The 26,866-nt window shown below is 52.5% G+C and overlaps 1 protein-coding gene across 1 annotated transcript in view; it reads left to right on the top strand.

The window, feature by feature from the left end:
- The window catches only part of MMEL1 (membrane metalloendopeptidase like 1), a 58,159-nt gene extending 33,081 nt beyond the window's left edge, over window positions 1-25,078 (top strand). The window contains exons 2-23 of the mRNA XM_007945437.1: window positions 8,126-8,203; window positions 8,761-8,811; window positions 9,955-10,116; window positions 10,366-10,446; window positions 11,587-11,682; window positions 12,288-12,406; window positions 12,905-12,970; window positions 14,419-14,553; window positions 14,643-14,732; window positions 17,680-17,816; window positions 18,191-18,284; window positions 19,703-19,831; window positions 20,435-20,533; window positions 21,115-21,198; window positions 21,514-21,617; window positions 21,935-21,993; window positions 22,421-22,540; window positions 23,378-23,511; window positions 23,722-23,787; window positions 24,307-24,402; window positions 24,809-24,885; window positions 24,979-25,078. Of these exons, the coding sequence (XP_007943628.1) occupies window positions 8,126-8,203; window positions 8,761-8,811; window positions 9,955-10,116; window positions 10,366-10,446; window positions 11,587-11,682; window positions 12,288-12,406; window positions 12,905-12,970; window positions 14,419-14,553; window positions 14,643-14,732; window positions 17,680-17,816; window positions 18,191-18,284; window positions 19,703-19,831; window positions 20,435-20,533; window positions 21,115-21,198; window positions 21,514-21,617; window positions 21,935-21,993; window positions 22,421-22,540; window positions 23,378-23,511; window positions 23,722-23,787; window positions 24,307-24,402; window positions 24,809-24,885; window positions 24,979-25,078 (2,177 nt within the window). The remainder of the gene's footprint in view (window positions 1-8,125; window positions 8,204-8,760; window positions 8,812-9,954; window positions 10,117-10,365; window positions 10,447-11,586; window positions 11,683-12,287; window positions 12,407-12,904; window positions 12,971-14,418; window positions 14,554-14,642; window positions 14,733-17,679; window positions 17,817-18,190; window positions 18,285-19,702; window positions 19,832-20,434; window positions 20,534-21,114; window positions 21,199-21,513; window positions 21,618-21,934; window positions 21,994-22,420; window positions 22,541-23,377; window positions 23,512-23,721; window positions 23,788-24,306; window positions 24,403-24,808; window positions 24,886-24,978) is intronic.
- The last annotated feature ends 1,788 nt before the right edge of the window (window positions 25,079-26,866 follow it).

The following is a 26,866-nucleotide window of genomic DNA, read 5'->3' as shown; positions in this document are numbered from 1 at the left end:
TTTTTTTTTTTTTTTTTCTCTCTCTGTATCCAAGATTTTCTCTTGTGATCCTGATCAAAACAGTCAGTAGTTGTTACCAAGCACCATCTAGTTCAAATGGTTTCAGGGATGTGGAAGCCATGGTTCATGTGGTCCATGAGTCCTTTGGACTGTTTCCTGTGCCTCGGATCTTCTTCACTCTCCTCTGCTCCAGAATGGAGGAAGAGCAACAGGTGCATCTCAGATGGCCACTTGCAAGCTTTCAGGACTCCAGTCACTAATCACCACAGCAGGATGTAGAACGTTCCCTTTATGGACTGTGTTATATCAATTAACATAGATGCACTCAAGACGATGCTCCTGAGCCCTCCAGCTCAGTGACTCAGTCCCTCACAGTGTTCGATTGCAGCTAAGAAATCGGCATACCTTTCCCCCTGTATGCTCTACTATAAACTTGAATACGTTTGTAGCACATGCAAATCCATATGTAGAAATATCCTCTACCAAACCACAGATCATTTCTTAAAATGGCAAAATCGTTGGTAAATTTTGGGGCAGTGCTCACAGTGCTCCTTTCCAGGCTGTCCACCATCCCCACTGGCCAGCATGGGGTAGGGAGTGCCAGACAGAGGACTCAGTCCAGAGAAGTGGTCGGCACATACACTGCATGTAACAGCACAGCCCTGGAAAGTGCAGGTGAGCTGGCTAGACCACCACACAAAGAAAGTCAGAGTGCTAGGGGCGTGTGCACCAAGGGCGTGTGTGAAGTGAGCAGTGCAACACCCATCACGTTCACAGACACAACTAGCAGGCAGCTAGAAGAGGTAGTGGTTGGCAAGACCATTTGTACAACAGCCACAAGTTAGAAAATGTCTGGGAGTCAATACGTATGTGCCACATCTCCAGGAAGATGACTGGAAGGACCTTCAAAGAGACCCAGAGGGTGGGTCAGGTCCCACTGTGTCCATGGGAATAAAGACACACATTACAGAGACATCCATTGTCCACATCGGTCTAGATGTTTAATAACAACAGTAGCAAGAGGATTTATTGGGATGACTGGACAACCTGATTTTAAAGTTCAAATGAAACAGAGCATGTCAAGGAAAGTGATGAGAAACAAAGATAGAGAAAGGAGGTAGACCTAAACCATTTGCTATCAAGGTGATTCCTACTCATGGTGACTTCACGTGGGTCATTGTAGACCATGCTCCATAAGGTTTTCTTCCTTTTTTTTTTTTTTTAAATTGTGATTTGAGTGAAAGTTGACAGACCAAATTCATTTTCCATACAACAGTTCATACACATTTTGTTTTATGACACTGATTGCAATTTCCATAACGTAACAGCTCGCTTCCCATTTCTCCCTGTGGTTACCTTTTCCCTGTGTCCTTCTTTCCTATGCATTATTTCACTCTAATTTTTGAAATATATTTTTGCTGGATAGATAGTTCTAAGCGGAAAGGGTTTGTTGATGTTGCTGTCTGGTTGGTCAATTTTGGTTTTTCTTCCAGCACTTAAAAGATTTTTTTCTTCTTCTTGCCTCCATTGTTTCCGATGAGAGGTCAGCCATTATTATTCTTCTTATTCCTCTGAATGTAATGTGTCCTTTTTTCTCCGGAAGCTTTTAAAAATTTCTTTCTCTTTAATTCTCAGTAGCTTGACTGAGGTTTCTGGGTGTGGCTTTCTTTGTATTTACCCTACTGGGGATACCCAGCACTTCCTGGATATGTGGGTTTATGTCTACTAGAAACTTTGAAAAATTCTTGATCATACTCCTTAAAAATTGCTGGGACTCATATTGTCACTATGCCAAGACTCTAGGGACACATACACTAAACTGCTTGATGTTGTTCCACAGGTCTCAGACCTTATCTTCAGAATGTGTTTGTTTTTGTGTATGTTGTTGTTTTTAGTAAATACTGCATTTTAGTACAATTTTAGATTTACAGATTTGTTGCTGAGATAGAACAGAGTCTCTACACTCAGTATCCCCTAATATTTTACATTAGTATAGTTCATTTTTCACAATTAAAAAACAATATTTATCCATATTACTAACTAAAGCCTGTACTTTTTCATATTTCCTCAGTTTTTGCCCCCTGTCCTTTTTTATCCCAGGAGTCCACCCAGGATGTCCCATTACATTTCGTATCCACGTCTCCTTAGGTTCCTCTTAGTTGTGATAGTTTCTCTGACTTTGTTTTTTTATGATTTTTGACAGATTTGAAGATTACTGGTGAGCTGTGTTGTAGAATGGTCCTCAGATGGGATTTGTCTGATCTTTTTCTCATGACTATACTCAAGTGGAGGAGCTCTGGTAGTGTAGTGCCTAAAGCACTTGACTGCTAACCAGAAGGCTGTGGTTCAAACCCATCAGCCACTCCCCGGAAGGAAGGTTGAGCAATCTACTTCCGTAGTGAAATCGCCTCGGAAACCCAAGGAGGGGTCACTATGAGTCGGGTCCGACTCAACGGCAGTGAGCGAGAGATACTCGAGTGGAGCTGTGGTGGCACAGTGGTTAAAGCATTCAGCTACTAACCAAAAGGTCGGTGGTTCAAACCCACCAGCCACTACATGGGAGAAAGATGAGGCAGTCTGCTTGTGTAAAGATTTACAGCCTCAGAAACCCTGTGGAGCAGTCCTATTGCATCACTATGACTCAGAATTGACTCGGTGGCAGTGGGGTTTTTTACACTGGAATAGTGTGTTTGGGGAGGAATAGCACAGAGGTAAAATGCCATTCTCATCACATCATATCAAAGGTAGATTCTATCAATATGACTTATCACTATTGATGTTCCCACTAAGATGGAGTTTATCAGGTTTCTTCACTATTGTTATTTGCCATCGGACTGATTCCAACCCATAGCCACTCTGTAGGGAGAACTGCTCCACAGGGCTTCCTAGGTTATAAGCTTTATGAGGACAGACCACGAGGGCTTTCTTCCACTAAGCAGCTGGGTGGGTTCGAACCTCCAGCCTTTCAGTTAGCAGCTGAGCACTTAATCACTGCACCACCAGGGTTCCTTTTATTCACTGTTAGGTTACTCTTTTCTTTCCCCTTTTCCTTGCTGTATTCTTTGGAAGAAGGTCATGATAGGCAGCCCATACTTAAGGAGTGGGGGGAAATGCTCCACCCCCTTAGGGTGAAGCATCCATATAAATTATGTGGCATTTTCGGCACCAGAGATTTCTCTCTTTTCCTTCGTGTATTTACTTACTCAATGATTTATAGCAGCATGGATTTATTTTATAGTGTGGGATATAATCCAGTGCTACTTTGTTGTTCAGATTGTTGTGACTTCAACCACTGGGAGTTCTTTCAGTGGGTTCCTGTGCCCCTTTGGCACACACCTGTCATTGTGGGATGTTGTGTTGTTGTTCTTTTTTCTTTTAGCACTTACTTACTTTCTGGAACTCCAGGCTAATATTACATATCTCCTGTCCCAATTGTACAATCAACCATTTCTTCAAGGAGCCCTGAAGGTCTTTTTATTGGAGAATGATATTAGACACCAAGATCTGGGTGCTAGCTAGGTGGTGTTGCTTGTAAGTCCTCTCAGCTCACAGAGCAAAGAAATACATAGCTGTGTGTACTAACCTATATGTATACACGTATCTATTAATAGCTCTATATGCTACCATCTATGTCTATATAAAGCTAAACATGAATTAATAGTGGTATCTCCAACTCTGGGAGCTCTGGTGGCATAGTGCCTAAGGCATTTGACTACTAACCAGAAGGTTGGCAGTTCAAATCCACCAGCCACTCCTCGGAAGGAAGGTTGGGCAATCTACTTCCATAGTGGTACCACCTCAGAAATCCAAGGAGGGGTCCCTATGAGTTGGATCTGACTCGACGGCAGTGAATTTATTCATTTTATCTTCAACTCTATTCCATTACTGCATGGATCATTCTAGCTTTCTCCCCTTGTCTGTCTGTAACCTCTCACTCTAACAGTGATAAACCTGGCTTTCACCATTTCCATCTATTTACTTACTTCTTCAAATCCAATATACATATGTACTCACTGCTGTTGAGTGGGATCCGACTCATAGTGACCCCTCCTTGGGTTTCCAAAGTGGTATCACTAAGGAAGTAGATTGCCTAACCTTCCTTCCGAGGAGTGGCTGGGGGGGTCGGGGGGTTGAACTGCCAGCCTTCTGGTTAGCAGTAAAATGCCTTAGGCATGATGCCACCAGAGCTCCTATATACATGTACATGTATAAATGATTTCATAACTGTAACCCCCCCTTGGGGAATAACTTTATGAATTAGAATATAGCACTTATGTGCAGTTCTTTTTGCCTTTAGTCTTACACACTCCACTCATTTCCAAGGTACCTAGGCCAGCACCTTATTCCCAACCACTTTCAGTAAGGTTGTTTCATACATTTGTAATACACTTAGATTCTCATTCTGCATTCCCTTCTGATCCTCTGACTTCCTAAATGATTTTTTAAATTTGTATACACTAAAGGTTTGCACTGTAAACTTCTATAGATTTTGGCAAATGCTTCATATCTTACGTTCACCATTACTTTATCATACAGAATATTTTCTACATTCAGTAAAACATAGTTTTTCCTTTTCCATAATGTCATATAATTAGAATCATACAGTATGTATCTTTTTTAGACTGACTTCTTTCACTTAGCAATATGCATTAAAGATTCATCCTTGTCTTTTCACAGCTTGATAGCTCATTTCTTTAAATTGCTGAATAATATTCCATTATATGGATGTAACATAGTTTGTGTATCCATTCACATATTGAAGAATATCTTGGTAGCTTCTAGCTTTTGGAAATTATGGATTAAGTTGTTGTATACATTAACAGGCAGGCTTTTCTGTGGACATAAATCTTCAAATCAGTTTAGTAAATACCTAAGAGCAAGATTGCTGGATTGTATGGTAAGACTTTATTTACTTTTGTAAGAAACTGTCAAAATGCATTCCAAGGTTGCACCATTTTGCATTCCCATCAGCAATGAATGAGATTTCCCCTTGCTCCACATCCTAGCCAATAGTTGGTATAGTCAGTTTTTTTGCTTGTTTGTCCTTAAGCATTCTAACTAGGTGTGTAGGAGCTCTGGTGGCACAGTGCCTAAGGCATCTGACTGGTTCAAACCCACCAGCCACTTCTTGGAAGGAAAGTTGGTCAATCTACTTCCGAAGTGATACCACCTCGGAAACCCAAGGAGGTGTCGCTATGAGTTGGACCCGACTCGACGGCAGTGAGTTTGATTTGGTTTAACTATGGGTGTAGTGGTGTTTCATTATTTTTTTAATTTTCAATGCCCTAATGAAAAATGTCATTGAGCATTTTTCATATGCTTCTTTTCTAACTGTACATTTTCTTTGGTGCAATGTCTGTTCAGGTCTTTCACCTATTTCTAAATTGGGTTGTTTGTTTTCTTATTGTTGAATTTTAAGGGTTCTTTATATATTTTGGATACAAAACTTTTCAGGTATGTGTTTTGCATATATTTTCTCCTACTCTGTGCCTTGTCTTTTCATTCTCTTAAGAGTGTCTTTCACAGTTTTCCATTTTAATAAAGTCCATTGTATCAGTTTTCTTTCTTGGATCATGTTAAGCTTATCACCAAACCCAAGGTCATGTATGTTTCATCTTATGTTTCCTTCAAGAAGTTTTATGTTGTTGTTGTTAGGTGCTGTCAAGTCATCTCCAACTCATAGTGACCTCATGCACAACAGAATGAAACACTGGCCAGTCCTGTGCCAGCTCCACAATCTCTGCTATCCCTGAGCCCATCATTGCAGCCACTGTGTCAATCCATCTTCTTGAGGGCTTTCCCTTTTTTCATTGACCCTCCACTTTACTAAACATAATATCCTTCTCCAGGGAAGGTCATGTTCAGAAACACAAACAAAGTACATGAGATGAAGTCTGGCCATTCTCGCTTCCAAGGAGCATTCCAGCTGCACTTCTTCCACGACAGACCACAACTCAAAAGCTTTAAATCTTCTTTGGTCTTCCTTATTCACTGCCCATGCATAAGAGTGGATTGAAGTTTTATAGTTTTGAATTTTACATTTAGATCTGTGATCCATTTTGAGTTCATTTTTGTTTAAGGTACAAGATCTGTGTCAAGGTTCATTTCGTTGGCACATGGATGAATAACACGTTTTCCATTTGTTGAAAAGACTATGCTTTCTCTATTGGATTGCCTTCACTCCCTTGCTAAAGGTCAGTTGGTTATATTTGTAGCAGTCTGTTTTTGGGCTCTCTGTTGTTACACTGATCTATGTCGCTAGCCTTTCAATGCCCTGCTGCACTGATTCCTGAAGCTTTATAGTAAGGTTTGAAATGAGGTCATGTTTGTTCTCCAACCTTCAGCATTGTACTGGCTACTCTGGGTCTTGTGCTTTTTCGTATACACCTTAGAATCAGTGTGTGGATGTCTACCAAATAGCTTGCTAGAATTTTGATTGAGATCGAGTTGAATCTATAGATCACATTGGGGAAAAAACTGATATATCAACAATATGAGTTTTCCAATCCATTAAAATGTGTATATATGAAAACTACAAAGCATGGATGAAAAATATTAAATCAAATTTTTGTTTTAGTGGGAGAAAAGAGTCTGTTGGGACTTTCTACATCCCAATCAGAAGGAGAAATCCCTTCTTGTAATGTATTTTTCAGGAGGGAAGATGATCCATTAGTCAGCTATTTGGTGGGGCTCACCGTAAAACCAGCAGGCAGCAGACTGGGCCAGGGGTGTACAGAGAAGAAAGCCCAGGGAGGCTTCCTGGAGGTGCTGGCCCCTGACTGACTGAGATCTGGCTGGAAAGGAGGGAGGGAGGGCTCACTGAGGCCCAAGGTCTGGCCACTAGTCCCAAGGCTCTGGATGACTGAGCCTGGAGTAGCTGTGATTTAAGCCCCCACTCAGCACTTCATTTCGGCTTCTGGACTGTGGGGATTATCCTTTTCTCTGAAGCTAGCTTTGCCTCTAAGAAAAGTTCGCCACAGTGCATGCTCCCTGAAGCACAGCTTGTTCTCTTCCCATCTGTGTTCCCACCAGTGGGCTCCTCAAGGCCAGGGACCCTGTGGGACTCACATCTGCATCTCCAGTGGCCTGTGCTGAGTCTGGCTTGCTAAAAGTACTAAAAGATGTTGGGTTGGTGGATAAATAACAGGATGATGGAAAGAACAGTAGCTAACAGGTGGGAGAGAACATCTCCCCTCACTCACCTTTTGAATGGCCAGAAGCCCCCAGAGCTCACAACACGGACGTGGCTTCCAGCACCCTCTCTATAGTCTGTGTGCCCAGGGGTGGAGCTAGGTGCTCACCCTGCCCTATAGCCCTGACTGAAACAATACCCAGTCCCTCCTACCAGGTCTCTGTGTGCCTCCTCTGGTGGGAAATTCAGCCACCAGCCAGCTCTGCAGGTGTCCAGGCCCAACTTGCCCTCTCCTTGAACTTGGTGTTCTCCTTCCCTTCTCCCCAGTGCATTTCTCTGGGAAGAGTTCACAGCCCACCCCAGAAGATGGGCGGCTGACCAGGCAGCCACCTCAGGGTGTAGCTGGGGGGATGGAGTAGGGTCTCTTTGCACCTTCCATAAACAGTGAAAGTGGAAGGATTGGGCTAAGAGTCATTAATGGGACAAAAAAAATCTCCAGGGTAGATTCACACCACCCCCTCCAATGGACCCCGCTGTTCTGCCCTGGTAGGACCCATTGTATGGGTCTGGACTGCAGCCCTGGTGTTCAAGGTGAACACCCCAGGGAGAAGAGGAAGTCAAGGGGGCTTCTTCAGGAGCCCTCTGGGACCCAGTGGGTGGGTGGAGTCTAGGGGTGCAGTGGGAGGGCAGGACGAGGTGGAGCTAGCAAGCCAGGGTAAGCTCTCCCCCCCCCAACACCAACTTCCCTACCCACCCAATCAGGCCCTTCAGGAAGCATAGACATGGGAACCAGGAAATAGAGATGCCTAAGTTCCTGCATCTTCGTGCCATGGTGACCAGCACTCACTTCAGGGGAACAGCAGGGGGCTGCATGCAGACCCCAGTCCAGCAGGGAGCCGCCAAGGACCCTGGGACCCTGAATGTAGGAAGACGGTACTGTCCCAGGGGTGGCAGGTTGGCGGGCAGCCGAGCAAGTGTTCTGTCTCTCCCCAGGGAAGCGGCTGCTGCCTTTTACTAGTCTGCTTTGTTTCTCAAAGGACAAGAGGACCAGTGTAGAGCGGAAACCCCGAGGTAGCCTTCCCGCCCCACCAGAACGTGGGCCCAAGCCATGGGCTGGAAACTCGGCCTTCCTGTGGGTGGGATCTGTGGAGGGACAGGGCACCTGGCAGAGCTACTCCGCAACCCATCACCCGGCACCCAGAGCACCCCCCAGGAAGAGGGAACAGACAGGACACCAGTGGGAGGCTCTGCTCCGTCCCAGTCTTCAGGCAGTGACTGTAAAACCAGCAGGCAGCAGACTGGACCACGGGGGTACAGAGAAGAAAGCCCAGGGAGGCTTCCTGGAGATGCTGGCCCCTGACTAAGATCTGGCTGGGCAAGAGCGAGGGAGGACAGAATACCCAGTTTCAGCTCTCAAGAGACAGCTGGGAATCAGGGAGGCAGAAGGTGGGGAGGGGCTCTAGGCTGCAGGTGTCAAGCAAGGACAAGGCTCCCCATGATTCCAGGCCCCAGGCCTGGGTGCCAGGGGCAGAGCAGGGGGTGAGACACAGTGCCCACCTGGCCCTGTCCATCCCTACCCGGCACCACCAGCCCAGCCTGTCTCTGCTCACGCCACTTCCTGCCTGCAGCCATCCAAGAGATGAGCGAGGTCTGCACCACCCCCGGCTGTGTGATAGCAGGTAAGACTCTGGCCTCATGCCTTCACTGCCCTTCCCAGGGGCTGGGCCGCCTGTGACATGACAGTGACAAGGGCCAGGACAGCCACTGGGAGACCTGTGGCCACTAGACCCTGGTGGGGTGGACCTGGGCTCAGCACGAAGAGGGGAGGAAGGAGGCAGTGCCAGCCCTCAAGGCAGGAGTCAGGCTCTCACCCCATTTCTTGCCTGCTGCACCCCACCAGCTGGCCTCAGCCTCCCCAGGAGTAGGACCCCTGGGAGCTACACTGAAGCAATTGCTGAGATCCTTGGAGTCTTCTCCAGACTCGTTGGTATTCTGTGATCTCAAGCTTCCACTGGGCCTAGGCCTTACAAATGGAGACCGTGCACTGCTTTTTGCAGCTGAGAAACCAGGGGATGTGGCAGGAAGCACAACTAGTGAAAATAGCTCAGAAATGTGGCTTTTCTGCCACTGTGGGGGGCACAGAGGCCCATAGTGACGCTTTTGGCAAAGACCTAACCTCAAAGGCAACTTAGGCTGGGAGAACATGGAATGCGAATATGAGGGAGGGTCCTCAGGGAGGGTCCAGGTGGAGGGTCTTGGGGAGAGTTCTAGGGATGGCCCTGGGGGAGGGTCCAGCCCCAGTGGTCCCAGCTGAGAGCATTCAGCTGGAAGCCCCTGGGCCAGGCCGTCCCTTGCATACTCCAGGGTCCTAGAGCAAAGTCACCCCACAACCCTGCCTGAGGTAGTACAAGCCACATCCCACACCAAGAGGTCACATGCACTGACCAGTGGGAGGTGCTGACCAGGAGAACAGAGGCCCAAGCCAGAAGCTTGAGCCAGCAGCTTCTGTGTGCCTGTGTGCCAGCATAGCTCTACCTGCACCTGAGTCCTTGAGCAGGACTGCGAGTGTACTTGGGGCTCGGGGACATCATGATGGCTCAAAGACTACATGCTTATTAAGTGGTATCACCAGAACTTGACTCCAGGTTGGGTGACTGCCCTCCTTGCTTTCAATCTCACTGAGGCTCAGAGGGGATGATGAACTCTCCCAAGGACACACAGCTAGGGTCGGCTATCCAACAGTCCATCTCCAAAGGAAGAGACTATTGGAGCATCCACAAATCTATCTCTCCTCTTCCTCCCCCCTCCTCTGTGGGGAGCAGCTGCCAGGATTCTCCAGAACATGGACCCATCCCAGGAACCGTGTGACGACTTCTACCAGTACGCATGTGGTGGCTGGCTGAAGCACCACGTGATCCCTGAGACCAACTCACGGTACAGCGTCTTTGACATCCTTCGGGACGAGCTGGAAGTCATCCTCAAAGGTGGAGAGTGGCCTGGGGGGCGGGGAGGAGGGGAGACTGGGTGCCTGCCAGTGGGAGTCTGGGAGTCTGGGCTGACTGGGTGAGCGGGCAGGCCTGGGCCCCCTGGGCCCCATTTCCCCGTGTCCAGGGAGATGCAGATGGATGGGGGTCTCTTAGCATGAGGGCCTCACAGGGACCACCTCTTGCTGAGCACGGCAGAGGGCTGGGCCTCTATCCAGCAAGCCAGCCAGCATTCCCCTCGGCCCCCAGGGGTGCTGGAGAACTCCACTTCCCAGGACCGGCCGGCCGTGCAGAAAGCCAAGACACTGTACCGCTCCTGCATGAACGAGAGTGAGTGAAGGGGTCACAGCCAGGCCTGAGCCAGGCATCAGGTCCCCAGGGCACCTCCACGTCCCCTGGCAGCAAGTGTTATTTGGGATTCTGATAAGGGCGCCCTGTGCTGGACCCATTCCAGGCCCAGACTTACTTCCTACCAGCTGCCCCCACCACGCCTGACCCAGCCCAGGTCACATCTGCTCACCAGGAGAAGGATGCCAGCCCAGAGCGACCACTGGAAAACTGTGGTGGGGGAAGGGATTTTTGGTGTTTTGGCTCCTATTGAAGAATTTGCCTTAGCTCCTCTGCTTTCCGCTTGGGCGCCACCCACCTGGGACTCCTTTAGGCTCCTGCTTGAGGGCTTGCAGGCCCAGGCAGCGATCATGGATGCTGTGTGAAGACGTTTCCCCCACTTGGTCCAGGGGTCAAGTCGCTGTTGTTCCAGCTGTACCCTGAAGGAGGGTGGGTTTATTTCCAGTATACCTGAGATCAGGACTCTCTGGGCCCCAAGTTCTATGGGGGGAGGTGTCCTACTGAGACCTCCACTTGGGCACCCCAGGCTGGGTGCCTCCCATAGATGCTGACGGTCAAGTCTCCAGTGTGAGCAGTCCCTTCCTGGTGCAGGCAGCTGCCCCTCTCCCCCCGTCCCCACCTCTGCTTAATTTTTGACTGAAGCTCTCCTAAGTCTTTTGGCAGACCATCGCTACATTTGAGAAGCGGAGTTTTAAATTCCATCCCAAGTTTTTAACGGATCACACTTCTGGGAACGGAAGTCCCTGCAGGATGCTTCCCCCAGCCCTTCCCTGATACCCGCTTAGTGCACCGCATGCCACAATTAGAGGATCACCTAGCAGATTCTGCTGCCTCACTGGCTGCCCCTCTTTTGGGGGCTCCCTTCACCACCCACCACCCTCCTCTCCTCTCTGGCTTCACAGGCCTGATGTCCTGCCTGCCCTCTCTGTGCCTTTAGCAACCCTCCTGGTCTCATTTCACGTCCAGGTCAGGCGCTGCTCCTGCCAGGCCCCGCTGCGTCCTGCACTACAGAGCCCCCAGCTCCCTGTCAATGAGGGGGGTGCTGGAGATGTGCTGGGTGTGCAAGACAGCATGAATGCAACACGCAGGGGCCCAGGTGAGTGACCGCCACCTCCTCCTCAGGCATGATCGAGAAGCGAGACTCCCAGCCACTGCTGGAAATTTTGGAGGCGATGGGAGGCTGGCCAGTAGCCATGGACGATTGGAATGAGACCATAGGTGAGTCCAGAGGCTCCATGACCACCTCTAGTAGGGCAGGCAGAGGACCTCAGGAGTGGATGAGGGTCTGTGAAGGAGGGCGCCCTCCTGGCTCCCAGCTCAGGCTGACCACCTGGACCACGCTGACCTCCCTCTCCTCTGGGAGCCCCCAGAGGCCCAACCTCTGGGTCCTGGGAAAAGATTTAGGCTGAGCTGGGGCGTCTGTGCCCACTGATGATAGGAGCCCCTGGCAGTGGGTCCCTCCCACTCTGTGGCACTCCCCTTCTAGAGCACTGGGAAGGGCTCATCTCCTAATCCAGGCCCCTGGGCACAGGCCAGACGAGTACTGCACTCTGCTCTGCACCCTCCCCAACTCACGCCTGTGGAGGCACCCAGCACTCACGATGCAGAGGGCCCAATTGTGGCCCGCAGGCTTTTTGGGGAAGTGCAGCCCTCAAGTCCCTTCAGCCCCCTAGGTGCGCTCAACTCACAGCCATGACCCATTCAGGAGTCCCTGAGCACCAGGGGTCTAGCACCCACCGGTGTTGTCCCCATCCGAGGAAGGGCTGGGCTGAGAGACCCTGGAGGGTCTGCCGCTCCCCCAGCGGGGAACACTGACTCCTCAGGTCCCAGGTGGAAGCTAGAGAAGCAGCTGGCCGTAATGAACACTCAGTTCAACAAGCGCGTCCTCATCGATCTCTTCATCTGGAATGATGACCAGAACTCCAGCCGCCACATCATCTACGTAAGGCTGCGTCAAAGGCAGGGCGGGGGCGAGAGGGGCGGAGGCAGGACCGAAGGGGCGGGGCGAGCTCTGGTCCAGCCTGTGTTGACCAGTCGGCATTGTCTCTCCGTCACCTCTGCCTCCATGGGAAGAGCGCCTCAGGTGATGAGCCTGGCTCTAGGGATAAACAGTGGCATTTGGTGCCAGGGGTGACAGCCTATCCTGAGGGAACTTCCTCTGGTCCCTTGTCAGAAGGCCAATGTGAGGCCACGTAGGGGGCATGCCCCCACTCTAGGCCCATGTGAGCCTTCGAGGCCCTGCAGGAGGTGACCCACCCTCCCACCCAGCCTGTTGCCTCTATGTCGTGCACTTACAGAGCAGAGCTAAGGAGCCCTGGGGACCGGACTCACCCCACCACTGCCCCCCTTTCCAGCTGGAGAGGCGTCCCCAGCCCCTCCCCGCCCCTTCCAAGCAGTTCGGGGGAGGAGAGGGCCAGGCTCACAGCTTCTGTGTCTCCAGATAGACCAGCCCACCTTGGGCATGCCATCCCGGGAGTACTACTTCAACGAGGGCAACAGCCAGAAGGTGAGCAGGACCCCACTCCCATGCTGGACCCCAGCCCCCGCTCCTGCATATCCCTGCCTGCCACCTCCAAGTATGGCTCACTCATCCACCCTTTCAGGCACACCCATGACCCCCCCTCAGCCAGCTTTCTGGAGCACCTTGTGAGTGGAGCCTGGCACTGGGGGCTGGAAACATGGTCTGAACCATCATCCCCTGGCCTGGAACACTCCCATGCCAGGCTTAGGGTTGAGCTCAGCTCAGCCTCAGCAGCCAAGGGATGCACACGGTCACCTCCATGTTACCACTGCAGAACAAGTGTGCAGCCTGGGCCTTGAGCCTGTACCCTTAGATGTTCTGCTCCTGCATCAGGAAGCCCATAGTCAAGAGAAGAGAGAAACAAGGAGCCTGTGGCCAGCCAGGCGAGGAGGGCAGGAGGCCAGCAGGGCAAGGGCTGCTGGGGTATGGGGGAGTGTGGACAACTCACCTGGAGGTTAAGGACCGGGAGGAAGGACAAAGGAGGGCAGCAGAGTGTACAAAGGCAAGAGGTGTGCAATCACCAATGGTGCAATACAGGTGGGCTTCCTAGAGGAGGTGAGCTGTGAGCAAGACTTTGAAGGATGGATAGAGCCAAGGAAAAGGATGGGTGTGGCCAAAGTATAGAGCTGTGGGCTGAGAGAGTAGGCTCAGAAGTTCTGCAGAGCAACAGGAAATGAGTCATCACACCAAGGCCCACACCAGACAGCCATGGTCAGAGCAGGTGACATGCGCCAAGATGGGCCAGGGGTACTGGCCCAACCTGGAAGCAGGGAACATGGGAAGGTGGCCTCGGGGGTTCCTGCCTGCAGTGAGGAAAGCCTGTCCCAGGGTGGGCATGAAGACAGCAGGTCCAGGGGGACTAGCATGCCCAGGACTCCTTCCTGACCCTCAGTCCCCAGGACAGCCCTCTCCCTTGGCACCCAGCAGATACAGCAGGGGAAGAGGTAGGGAGAGGCCTCAGACTAACATCCAAGGTCACTGTAGCTGAAGGAGGCTGGCCAAGGTGGCTCACCTTTGACTTGGGCACCTGGTGGCCTTGACCTTTAGTGAGAACCCATGAAGAGCCAGCAAAGCTGTGTAAATCAAGGACTTGAGATCACACAGCAGAAAAGTGGGCTGGACCTCACTGAGGCCTGGAGCTGCCTGGTGTGTCCCTCGGGGGCAGCTCCAAGGCTCAGGGTCAGGGATAGCAGCTGGTCCAACCCCATGAGTCCCTCCAGGCAGGCTTGTTCTGGGGAAAATGAATGGCAGCCAGAGTCAGCCATGTGAGGATGAAGCCCCCGGCCTGGGGGGCATAGGCAATCTGAAAGCCCTCATCCCAGGCTGTGAGTCCTGAGACCAGGGCTGGCCCAATGAGCAGTAGACAAGGTAGCTGGGGATGCCCGACTCTGTCCTGCAGCATCCCGCCACCCACCCCACACCCTCTGGCCCAGGTGCGGGATGCTTACCTGCAGTTTATGATCTCGGTGGCCATAATGCTAAGGGCAGACATGAACCTCCCCAAGAATGACTTCCTGGTGCAGAAGGACATGGCACAGGTGCTGGACCTGGAGACACAGCTGGCAAATGTGAGGCTGGGCTTCGCAGGGCCAGAGGGGCAGGGGCTGAGGGCCTGGGCCCCGGCACCCCAATATGATTGCACACCCACCCTGGGCAGGCCACAGCACCCCAGGAGGAAAGGCATGATGTCACCGCATTGTACCACCGGATGGACCTCCAGGAGCTGCAGAGCAGGTTTAACCTGAAGGTGAGGCTGCCTGGAGGAGGTGGCATGGGGGGCAGCTCACTGAGCATCCTATCTCACAGGGCACAGAGAAAAGGGAGCTTCCATAGGGGCATGGGGCCCCACCTCACCTGACCCGACCCTGTGTCTCTCATTGACACCTCAGAAATATGCCCTCCCTCCCCTGAGCAAGGAACCATGTAATTTACCACCCAGACTGGGACTCTTTAAGAGCAGGGCTGAACAATTACGAACTGTCCCAGGATACTGGCTGTCAACTGAGCCTGGCTTGGGACATAGGTCACTTACCCTATCCATAAGGTCACTGCTAGGGTAACCTCATTTTCCTATACGGGAAGCTGAGTCTCAGAGGGGTTGCTAACTGGCCCAAAGTCACAGATCCCTGCACCCAAGGAGGGGATAGGATAGATAGGGACAGGATCCCAGTCAGAGTGAGAAGGACAGGAGGACAGGAACCTCAGAGAGTGGAGCCAAGACAGGAGTGCCAGGCACCATTCTGGCATGGGCCTTCATCAGTGAACAGAAGAAACCCAACCCCCTGCTTCAAGGAGCCTGCCTTATTATCTTGTAGTAAGACTATTAAAAGAAAATAAAAGAGCAGCTAAGATGAAAAGAATTGACACTTCCAGGCATGGGCAAGGCATCTCACATTCCCATTGGGAGGGTATTTTGGAAAACGGTGGTTTGACGTTATCTATTAAAGTTGAGTATCTTGTTGGGAGCTCTGGTAGCATAGCGGCTAAGGCACTTGACTGCTAACCAGAAGGCTGGCAGTTCAAACCCACCAGCCACTCCTCGGAAGGAAGGTTGGGCAATCTACTTTTGTAGTGATACTGCCTTGGAAACCCAAGGAGGGGTTGCTATGAGTTGGGTCCGACTCGGCGGCACACAACAACAACAGTCTTATCTTGTATCCATATTTGTACCCATTCCAAAGAAAGGTGATCCCACAGAATGTGGAAATTATCAAACAATATCATTAATATCACACACAAAATCTTGCTGAAGATAATACAAAAACAATTGCAGCAGTATATTGAGAGGGAACTTTCAGAAACGCAAGCTGGATTCAGAAGAGGATGTAGAACAAGAAATATCATTGCTGATATCAGATGGATATTAGCTGAAAGCAAATACCGGAAAGATGTTTACCTGTGTTTTATTGACTATGCAAAGGCATTTGACTGTGTGGATCGTAACAAATTATGGATACTATTAAGAATAGGAGCTCTGGTAGCATAGTGCCTAAGGCATTTGACCGTTAACTAGAAGGCTGGCCGTTCAAACCCACCAGCCACTCCTCGGAAGGAAGACAGGGCAATCTACTTCCATAGTGATACCTCCTTGGAAACCCAAGGAGAGGTCGCTATGAGTCAGATCCAACTTGACGGCAGTGAGTTTGGTTTTTTTGGTATTGACAAGAATGGGAATTCTGGAACTCTTAATTGTGCTCAGGAGGAACATGTATATAGACCAGGAGGAAACTGTGTCAGGGTTGTATCCTTTCAACATACTTATTCAATCTCTTTGCTGAGCAAATAATTCAAGAAGCTGGACTAGATGAGGAAAAACACAGCATCAGGATTGGAGGAAGACTCATTAACAACCTGAGATATGCAGATGACATACCTTTGCTTGCTGAAACTGAAGATGACTTGAAGCACTTACTGATGAAGATTAAAGACTACAGTCAGCCTTATGAATTGCACCTCAACACAAAGAAAATGAAAATCCTCACAAATGGACCAATAAGCAGCATCGTGATAAATGGAGAAAAGATTGACATCAAAGATTTCATATTACTTGGTTTCACAACACCAATGGAAGAAATCACACAATGGGCAGATCTGCTGCAAAAGACCTCTTTAAAGTGCTGGTGCACCTAACCCAAGCCATAATCTTTTCAGTTGCCTCATATGCATGTGAGAGCTGGACAATGAATGAGGAAGACCAAAGGAGAGTTGATGCTTTTGAGTTGTGGTGTTGGAGAAAGTACCATGGACTGCCAGAAGAACTAACAAATCTACCCTGGATGAAGTGCAGCCAGAATGCTCTTTGGAAGCAAGAATGGCCAGACTTTGTCTCAACTATTTTGGTCATGTTGCCAGAAGGGACCATTCCCTGGAGAAGGATATCATGCTTGGTAAAGTGGAGGGTCAGCAACAAAGGGGAAGACCCTCAACAAGATGGATTGACACAGTGGCTGCAATGATGGGCTCAGGTATAGCAAGGATTGTGAGGCTGTGCAGGATCTGACAATGTTTCATTCTGTTGTATATAGGGTCGCTATGAGTTGGAACTCACTCGATGGCACCTAACAGTAACAATCTTGGTATTAAGGTTATTTTGGGCCTCATAAAAAAAGTTGAAAAGAATTTTCTCTTCTCAGGAAAATTTGAGTAAGATTGATAATATGTTTTCTTTAAATGTCAGATGGAATCCACTGGTAAAGCCAGAAGACCTGGAAATTTCTTTGTGGGAATATTTCAAATTAAAAATTTTGTTTATTTACCATATAAGACTATTCATATATATTCTAATTCTTCTTTTGTCAGTTTTGCTAAGTTGTGCTTTTCCCAGAAAATTTTCCATGACACTTGAGTGTTCAAATGTATTGGAATAAACTTTTATTGTCTTTTACAGTCTGTGGGCTATGTAGTAATATCACCCACATTTTTCCTAATTCTTATTATCTGTGCCTTCTCTCTGATTTCTGGAATAGTCTTGGGTTGGGGCTGGGTTTCTTGAATGCTCCGGAACTATATCTATCTCTCTATTGGTTCCTCTTTATCCGCATGCTCTCCTTCCCTCAAATCTCACATCAAGTATAGCAGGGATTGTGGAGCTGGTGCGGGATTGGGCAGTGTTTCGTTCTGCTGTGCATGGAGTCGCTATGAGTCGGAAACGACTCGATGGCACCTAACAACAACAACAGCAACTCCTTCCCTAGGGATTTAACTGGACTGTCTTCATACAAACTGTGCTAGCCTCTGTCAGAATCAAGCTCCTACCAGATGAGGAAGTGGTGGTCTATGGCATCCCCTACCTCAGAAATCTGGAGGACATCATAGATGCCTACTCAGCCAGGTAACACCCAGGGAAGGCTCCAGGAGGCCTCAGCATCCTTGCCTCCTCCTCTCTTCCCCTCCCCAACAGCTCCAGCTCTCAGGAGAGGGTCCCCTCAGACATCTACCCTGAGGCATGGGATCCACGAGGGGGTTGAAGTATAATAGCCAAGGGAGCTTACATTAGAGATGCAAGACCATTCCTTGAGGTATCTCAAGCAAGGTGGGGAAGATGGGATGTATCTAAGCAGTTGTCTTGGAAATCTTCTGTAGCTCTCTGAAATCCCTCCTTGGGGTGAATCTGCTGGCCAACAACCAAGGAGCCATATCCCCTGCCCAGGCAAATACCCCTCGCCTGTTCTGTCCCCACCCTCTGCTTTCTGCCCTCCCCCCCAGGACCATGCAGAACTACCTGATCTGGCGCCTGGTACTGGACCGCATCAGCAGCCTGAGCCAGCGATTTAAGGACACTCGAGTGAACTACCGCAAGGTAAGCAAGACCCAAAGAGGAGGCTCACAGCCTGCCCAGAATCTGACCCATCATTTATTCAATCTGTGATATGAGTGTCTGCTATAGGTCAAGCACCAAGGTCACCACAAGGGTCAAAGCCACAAACAAGATAGATGAGGCACCCACCCTGTTGGACACAATGAACAACCAATGAGCCAGATCTTTGTTCTGCCAAAACCCAAAAATGTAATGTGAGGGAGTGGGGTGAGGGCAGAGAGAGTCCCTTTGCACAGGGGACTCTGGAGATCTTGAAAGCAGGAAGGACTCAGGCATGAAGAAACCTGGGGAGATTTCCAGGGATTGGAAAGAGCTAGCTAGGGTCCTGAGGCAAGACCAGGAGACCAGGAGGTTGGTCCCAGGGGTCTAGAGGGAAGGTAAGGGTGAGGTTAGGGAAGGAGGCAGAGGCTGATGATGTGTAGCCAGGCCAGGGGGAGTGTAGTCCACATGTAGCTAAACCCACTGGGGAGGAGGGGTGCAGAGCAGGAGATGCCATTTCATTTCCTGTTTGTGCAATCGCTGCAATTGTTCCAGAGACAATGGCCTGGGAGGGTCAGAGGGGGCAGGAGGCCCTATGAAGTTTAATATGGTCATCCAGGTGATGGGGGCATGGACCAGGATGTTGTCAGCAGTTGATTTGGGAAACAGGTTAGAGACAAGAAGTCAATGGGTTAGATGTGAGGGGCAAAGGAAAGAGGGAGTCAGGGACAACTCAAGGGTTCTTCACTGAGGTGGGTCAGTTAGAAACCCCACTTTTGGCACACTGGATTGGATCATCTATTAAGTGATTAAGTCAGGAGCTCTGAGGAAAGGAAGACGCCAGACTGACATCCTGGAGGCAGGAGCCCCCACAGCCCAGGAAAGTGAAGATGATGCTGAACAGAGTTCTTGGGACCCACTTGAGATTTAGGACTGAGGTTCTAACGTGGGATCCATTTCCATCCCAACCCGAGTCCCTGTGGGTCTGTGTCCTTGTTAGAGGTGGAAACACTGGGCCCCAAAGAACTGGCAACGTGTAGCTGACCCCAGGTCTTGCCTCTGTGCTTTAGGGGTGAGGCTGAGTCCACGCCAGGCGGCCAGACCACGATGACGTGAATGGGATGAGGGAGAGTCCTGGGGCTGAGCTGGGACCTAGCAGCCCCAGGGTAAAGGCCTAATTCCTGGCCTAGCTTTCCAAGCCAGACCCGTGCTCCCCATACCCAGCATTAAAAGATGGCTTTGGGTTCATCTGTGTTCCCCTTTAGCCTCGGGCACCCTGAGGCTGATGGCCAGGTGTTTCTTCTCACTTTACAACCCCAGGGCCCCACCTAAGACCTGGGAGGATGTTGGTAGATGTTGGTAAATGTGAAGGAGTGAATGAATGAACGAATGAAGGGACGTTGCCTACCTGCCCCACCCAGGCACTGTATGGCACAACAGTGGAGGAGGTGCGCTGGCGGGAGTGTGTCAGCTATGTCAACAGCAATATGGAAAACGCCGTGGGCTCTCTCTACGTCAGAGAGGCCTTCCCCAGAGACAGCAAGAAGATGGTGGGTGGCCCTGACTTCTGATGTGGTCAGAACCCCCTGCCCATGGCCCATCTAAGGCCTGTCATGCTGGCACAGCTCGCCACAGAGACACCTTCCCCAAGACAGGTGGGGACAGGCCACATCACCCCCCATAGCATGTCTCCCTGCTCCCAGTAAGGGGGTCCTGCCTGGCCTTGGAGCAACAGGGTTATGCCTAGTAGTCCCCATGTGGGAGGGGCAACTGGAACAGGGAGACCACAAAGATCTACCACAACCACTGAATCTGAGTCCCCCTGACACCACCCTGAATCCCTAGTATTGGGGCCCCCACCTCCTGCTGCCTTGAGCAGCCAACCTGGAGAAGGGTGCAACTGTGAGATCAGGGGAGGTCCTCCCCTGGGCCCACCTACAAGGGTCCAAGCAGGTGGGTCAGAGCAGTGAGGACCTGTCCTAAGCGCCATCGGCCCCACCACCACCCTAGCCACACACCTGGAGAGGCCCAGAGCAGGGCAGCCCAGGCTGTCCCGACATGCAGGGGCTGGACCAGACTGCTGCAGCGAGCCCCTCGTGCTGGCCACTGCCCCCTGGATGTGTCCAGAGCACAAGGGCCACGTGTGCCCCCAGGTGAGAAAGCTCATTGACAAGGTGCGGGCAGTGTTCGTGGAGACTCTGGACGAGCTGAGCTGGATGGACAAAGAGTCCAAGAACAAAGCCCAGGAGAAGGTGAGGGTGGACAGAGCTCGGGGCCTGGACGGAGCCACCAGAGGGCACCAGCCAGATCCCCAGCACCTGAGACTCCCCTGCTCCTGAGATTCCTCCCGCACCCCTCACCCCTGCTGCAGCCCCAGGATAAGAGCACGGGGCAGACATCCTCTTATCCACTTTCAAGATGAGGAAACTGAGGTGATTGGTCATGGGCAGAGGCAGAACAGAAGCCAAGCCTTGGCCAGTGCCCAGGAATGAGTGGCAATGCCATGGCCTCAGGTAGCGGGGCTCTCAGTAAAGAGGACCAGGACCCTGCAGGACCCTCTCTGAGCCAGTGTAACAATTGGCAGCCTAGTGCCTCCTCCCAGCCCCTTGCACCCTCCCTAGTCCCTTGGCTGCCGGGCAAGTCCTAAGGGTCAGACCTGGACTGGGCCAGCTCAACTTCTCCACACTCTTTAAAGAGGAGCCCTGCCTCCAACAGACCCCTTCCCCAAAGCAGCATGGCAAAGGGGTATAGGGCTAAGATACCGGGGTCCACCACTGCTAGGAGGCCCCCACTCCCACGACAGGCAGGTGCGGACAGGCCCTCTCCTCCCTAGGCCGTGAGCATCCGAGAGCAGATCGGCTACCCTGACTACATCCTGGAGGAGAGGAACCGGCAGCTGGATGAGGAGTATTCCAATGTGCGCCATGGGCTGCCTACCCCACCTGACCTCCACCTTGGGACCCTCAGTCATGGGGGGAGGTGTCTGTGCCAGGCCCTGGGCTCCCCCATCATTACTGTCCATCCTTAGATGGGGAGACAGAGACCCAGAGAGATTAGGGAGCTAGCTCACAGCCACCTGAAGTTACATAGAGCTGAGAGCTGGAAAACTCAGAGCCCATGGGCCACTGTGCCTAGTGCTGGGTGGCCCTGAGCCCCTCCCACTCCCCCAGGCCCAGAAGACACCCCCCTACACCCCCGCCCCACCTGGAAGGTGACAGCCCCTCTCCCACAGCTGAACTTCTCTGAGGATCTGTACTTTGAGAACAGCCTGCAGAACCTCAAGGCTGGCGCCCAGAGGAGCCTTAAGAAGCTTCGGGAGAAGGTGGATCCAAACCTGTGAGTGACGGAGGTGGGGGGGGGTCGGAGGTGCACTGGGGCCACAAGGGTCCAGGCCAGCCTCGGATGTGGGTTCCAGGGCCAACTGAGTGGGAGTCAAGCCAGCCTAGCAGGGTGCTGGGGACACAGCAGGCAGGGTCTGGGCTAGCCTTGGAGGTGGCTGGACTCTCAGATAACCAGAGACCCTGCTCTGGCTGTCCTGTGACACAGCCACTGGAATGTGGGTCTTTGAGGTGGGCTCTGGTCAGCCAGGGCAGGGGGGGCCCTGAAGGAGGGTCCAGGAGACTGGGTTCAAGGGACCGGCTTATTCAACACAGCTGGATCATTGGGGCAGCGGTGGTCAATGCATTCTACTCACCAAACCGAAACCAGATCGGTATGTCTCCCACCTCTGCCCTCACCACTCCCATACCAGTACAGCCCATCCCCACTTCCTCCTGGGCCCCTCCCAGCCTATGACAGAAAGTAGATGCCTGTCACTTTCACCTGAAGGGAGCCCTATCCCCTACCCAAAGGATGTCTCCCTCATCCGGCCTCAAGGACCAGATGGGGGATGGCTTAGTGGGGACAGCAGAACTCCTCTCCCTGAGGGTAGCAGCAAATGGTGGGAAGAACATGGACCTAAGCCCTGGGTCAATTCCCTTGGTCCCTGAACCTATTTTCCCAAGTTTAGAATGTGGAGGGGGTCATCATTTCTATCAGCATTGCCAGATTGAATGAAGGACACCCAGAAGTGCCCCCCACCCTGTGCTGGGCACATGGGGTGCCAGCTCACAGGTGATTCTTTGTCCCCCTTGGGGCAGTGTTCCCTGCTGGGATCCTCCAACCCCCCTTCTTCAGCAAGGAGCAGCCACAGGCCTTGAACTTCGGGGGCATCGGCATGGTGATTGGGCATGAAATCACCCATGGCTTTGACGACAATGGTGAGGGGGCTGCAGGGGGCCCAGAAGCAGAGCCATACTCCCATGTCTCCCACATACACCAGGAGGGGCCTTGGGGACCATCTGTTCAACCCTTGGTGTTCTAAATGGTGACACTGAGGCCCAGGGCAGGAGAGGGATTTGCCAGGTGCCCAGGGACTGTGTGGCAGAGTGGTTGAGATGCCAGGCCTGGCCCTGTCCTCAAAGTGGAAAGAAAGAGAGAGAAGGGCTCAAGTGCCATGCACATCCTGTAATCACATACCATCTAATTAACTAGTCCCTTCCCCCTCCAGAGCCTGAGACATGGAGACATGGGGACAGCAACACTGCCTCACTTGTTGTGCTCCCAGCCCCTGGCCTGGCATGGAAATGGGCTTAGTGTCATTTCCAAGACAGCTGGGGCACATGCTGAGCCAAACATTCCAGCCAGGTTCTACTGGTGGCACCCACTCACAGGCTCAGCTGCAGCATGTGAACGCTGGCTCCCCCACATGGCTTCACTGTTGTGCCCTGCCAAGGGCAGCCTTCATCCCCAGGGACCACAGGGTCCCCTCACCTGGGGCTTTGAGAGTTTGGACATCACAGGAAGGATGCACAAAGCACAGCACCTCCAAGGCCCTATGACTTGAGACCCCAGGTCCTAAACTCAGGGGGTAGCACAGATGCCAATGGGGGCCCTCCCTCTCAGAGGACTGAGCAGCCCAGGAACAACCTACTATCCCCTTCTGAACCATGAGCTCTAGATCCAGGGTTGGCTGGGAGGAGGTACGAGGACAGGCCAGCTCCAGCACTCGTCCATCAGATCAGGCTGGTTCAGCACATGGCCTCTGCCCCTGCCAGGACGGAATTTCGACAAAGATGGCAACATGCTGGATTGGTGGAGCAACTTCTCCGCCCAGCACTTCCGCGACCAGTCAGAGTGCATGGTCTACCAGTACGGCAACTACAGCTGGGACCTGGCGGACCAGCAAAATGTGAGTGTATCACCGGCACCACCTGGGGGTCCACTCCCCAGCCCTGGCCAGCCCAAAGTCCACACTCCAACCCTGGCCATCCCACGGGGCCACACCCTAGCCCTAGCCACCCTGGGGGCCAAACCCATGAGACAAGGGGCTCAAGACCTCAGATCCCACCCAGGGCTTTGACACCCACCTGCCTCCTGGCACCTGTTCCACCCTGCGCAGGTGAACGGGTTCAGCACGCTTGGGGAGAACATCGCCGACAATGGAGGAGTGCGGCAGGCATATAAGGTGGGTTGAGGCGGGCATCCCCTCGAGGAGGGGGTAGGGGAGCAGCCAAACTCAGCCAGGATGGGAGAGCCTTAGCTTGGCAAGCCAAGCCGAGGTGTGTCATGGGAACTTCCTCCATCCACGCCCTGAGGAAATTCCACATGCTGGTGGTGGAGCAGGACAAAGCATCTCTGCTCAAATCCTACCATCCCTTGACTAGGCCTCAAATAAGACAGACTGAGACAGTCCCCTCAGCAACACCCCTGCACTCACATCTCAGCGACAGGCCATCTCCCAGAGCCTGGGAGCTCAGTCTGGGGTGGGGGCCCACACAGAATCAACTAGTGCAGCTCTCAAATGGTCATGAGTACCTTAAGGTGCTAAGCGCAACAGACCATGAGCACTAAGCGGCAGAGACAGGACCCATCTGGGAAGGTAGTAGAGGGGACAGTGGGTCTGTCTGGGAGGCAAGGCAGGCTGGGCCCTCTAAGAGCTGGGCCCTCTGAGAGCCGTGCCCAGTGCCCCACCCGATACCCGCAGGCTTACTTAAAGTGGCTGATGGAAGGTGGCAGGGACCTCCAGCTGCCAGGCCTGGAAATGACCCACAAGCAGCTTTTCTTCATCAACTATGCCCAGGTAGATGTCCCACCTGCCCTCCTGTCCTGGAAATGCTCAATTCCACCAGCGGCCCCCATGCCAGCTGACAGCTGCTACCATTTCCACAGCTTTGGGGGCACCTGCTATGGAGCACCACAGGGTGCTGTAGGCAGGGCAGGGCCAGACCAGTGGACTAACCTGGAATGCTTCCTGGAGGAGGGGGCGGAGGGCGGTTCCGGAATTGAGAGGAGTCAGATGTAGATGTGGAGGGAGGAACCTGCCGCTTCCCTCCCCCGACCCCAGTCTGGACTGGCGGTGACTCATTTGTGCCAAGAGAAAGAAATCTGAGACGACCCTGCGGCTCTCCCACTGCCCCTCAAGGCCCACCCCTTCCTCTCCCGGGCCACGCCCTTCACACCGCGCCACGCCCCTTGTGCGCCCACAGGTGTGGTGCGGGTCCTACCGGCCCGAGTTCGCCATCCAGTCCATCAAGACGGACGTCCATAGTCCCCTGAAGTACAGGCAAGCGCCCCCGCCCTGGTTTAGCCCTGGTCCCACGTCCTCCCCCCAACCCCCCAACCCAGCGCCAGTCTCAGGCCACCTGTCGGCCGGCAGGGTGCTGGGCTCACTGCAGAACCTGGGCGCCTTCGCGGATGCGTTCCACTGCGCGCGGGGCACCCGGATGCACCCGAGGGAGCGATGCCGCATCTGGTAGCTAAGGCCGAGCCGCCAAGCGCGGCCCATAGCCACCCGCCGCCGGGAGGTCCGCGGAGGAGATGGGAACCTGCCGGGAACCTGCGGGGATCCAGCAGGGACCCGAGTGCCCTGGCCGGGCAGCTAGTCCTCTGCGCGCGGCCTGTACGCGGCCCGAACGCCGCCGTGACACCAGCCAAGTGTGCAGTGCCGGGTGTAGGATGCCTGCCCGGTGTCCCCGCCCCGCGCCCACCGCGGGCCACGCCGCTCAGTGCAGACTGTGAATCTCCTTCGCCTACTCGCCAAAGCGCGTCATTTGCAGAGCTTCAGATGAGAGCTGAGTAAAAGCTTCAAAGAAGCGGCCGGCTCTTTTGTTTGTTTGTTTTTTCCTAAGAGGTGTTTGGAAAGCACTGTTCACAGAGCGAGGCTGGGTGATCGCTCAGGGTGGCGGTGCCTGCTAGGCACCTGTGGCTTTGTCCCAAGACATGCTTCTGTTTCTTAGACTTCTGATTCTAACACTGTGCATGGGCAGAGCCACTGGGAGCACACCCATGAACAGGTTCCTGGCCAAGGCTCAGAGAGTGTCCTCACTACCGTTGTCTTGGGGACATTGCAATGAACCCAGTCCCCCAGATGTCTATGCTTATGGAGCTTACAGAACATGAGTCTAGATTGGCGGTTGTGAGATGGTGACACAGGAAAGAGCGGAGGCTGGGAGGCTTCTCAGGTACCAGTCCACAGTTGGAGCCTGCCTGTATGGCTCTGTGTAAGTGCAGGCCCATGGGGGCTTAAACCACAGGATGGGGTCACCTAGTCTGTGGTGGTTTGTAAATGACCAGACAGGGAAAAGGGCCAGAGTGGGTGGGGTGGATGCAGGAAGCCGGTGAGCAGACAGCTGCAGGCACCCCAGCTGCCACGTGTGTGGGGAGGGGAGGCTGAGCAATCACTGGAGCCCCTCCCCTGAGAGCTGATGAGAGGGCAGGCTGTGTACTGGGGAGAGGCCTGAATGGCACCCGAGGTTCTGCTGGGGGCCTGGTAGGTGTGACATGCCAATTAGAGTCCCACGGGGAGGTGTCAGGGAGGATGGGCACACCCAAAAGGACCCCACTCTCTCCGAGGCCTGTCCCCCACCCCTAGCCCTGCAGGTGCTTCCCATGAGTCTCCCATCAAGGAAGATCCTTCTGGTTGACCAGCCATCTCCCCAAAATCTCTGATTATCCACAGAGCTTAACAGGTGGAATCAAAACCATTTCTTCTCTGAAAATCAGGAGTGCTGGCCCTGATAGGGATCCCACCAGACAGGCACACTGACATTCTGACCCCTTGAGGCTGCCTGTAGCCTGGGGTCCAAGGGATTTCCTGTCTCCTACCCCTCCTCATCAGACAGGCATGACCCTGCCCTCCTCTCCCCAGTCCTCAAAACCTGGGCCTCTCCTGGCATCCTGAGGCCACAAGACAGGTCTGGGGCATGGTCACTTGGGGAAGAAATGACAGGGCAGTGAAGTCACTTCCCCATGGGCCCCATGTGGCAAAGGCCTTAGGTCTCCAGAGAGAGAGCAGAGAGGCATCCCTCTAAGGGATTATAACCCCCAGGCAGAGAGGACCCATGATGTCTGCAGTCAACCCAGAGGAAACCCCAGGCAGGGAGGCAGGAGCTACACGGACAGGGCACAGGGACACAAGGGACACAAGGGACACAAGGCTTGGAGCCAGTGAAGCAGCACTCTGACAAGACAGCGCAGCTTTAATGGCCTCTGTTGCCCACGGACCCGGCAAAGTCCAGCATTCCTGCTCAGTGATTCCAGAACGA

Source organism: Orycteropus afer, unplaced genomic scaffold (assembly GCF_000298275.1).
Source record: "Orycteropus afer afer isolate SDZICR_OR568_19922 unplaced genomic scaffold, OryAfe1.0 scaffold00136, whole genome shotgun sequence".
In the NCBI taxonomy this organism is placed as follows: domain Eukaryota; kingdom Metazoa; phylum Chordata; class Mammalia; order Tubulidentata; family Orycteropodidae; genus Orycteropus; species Orycteropus afer.
This window is presented reverse-complemented; position numbering and strand designations above follow the sequence as displayed.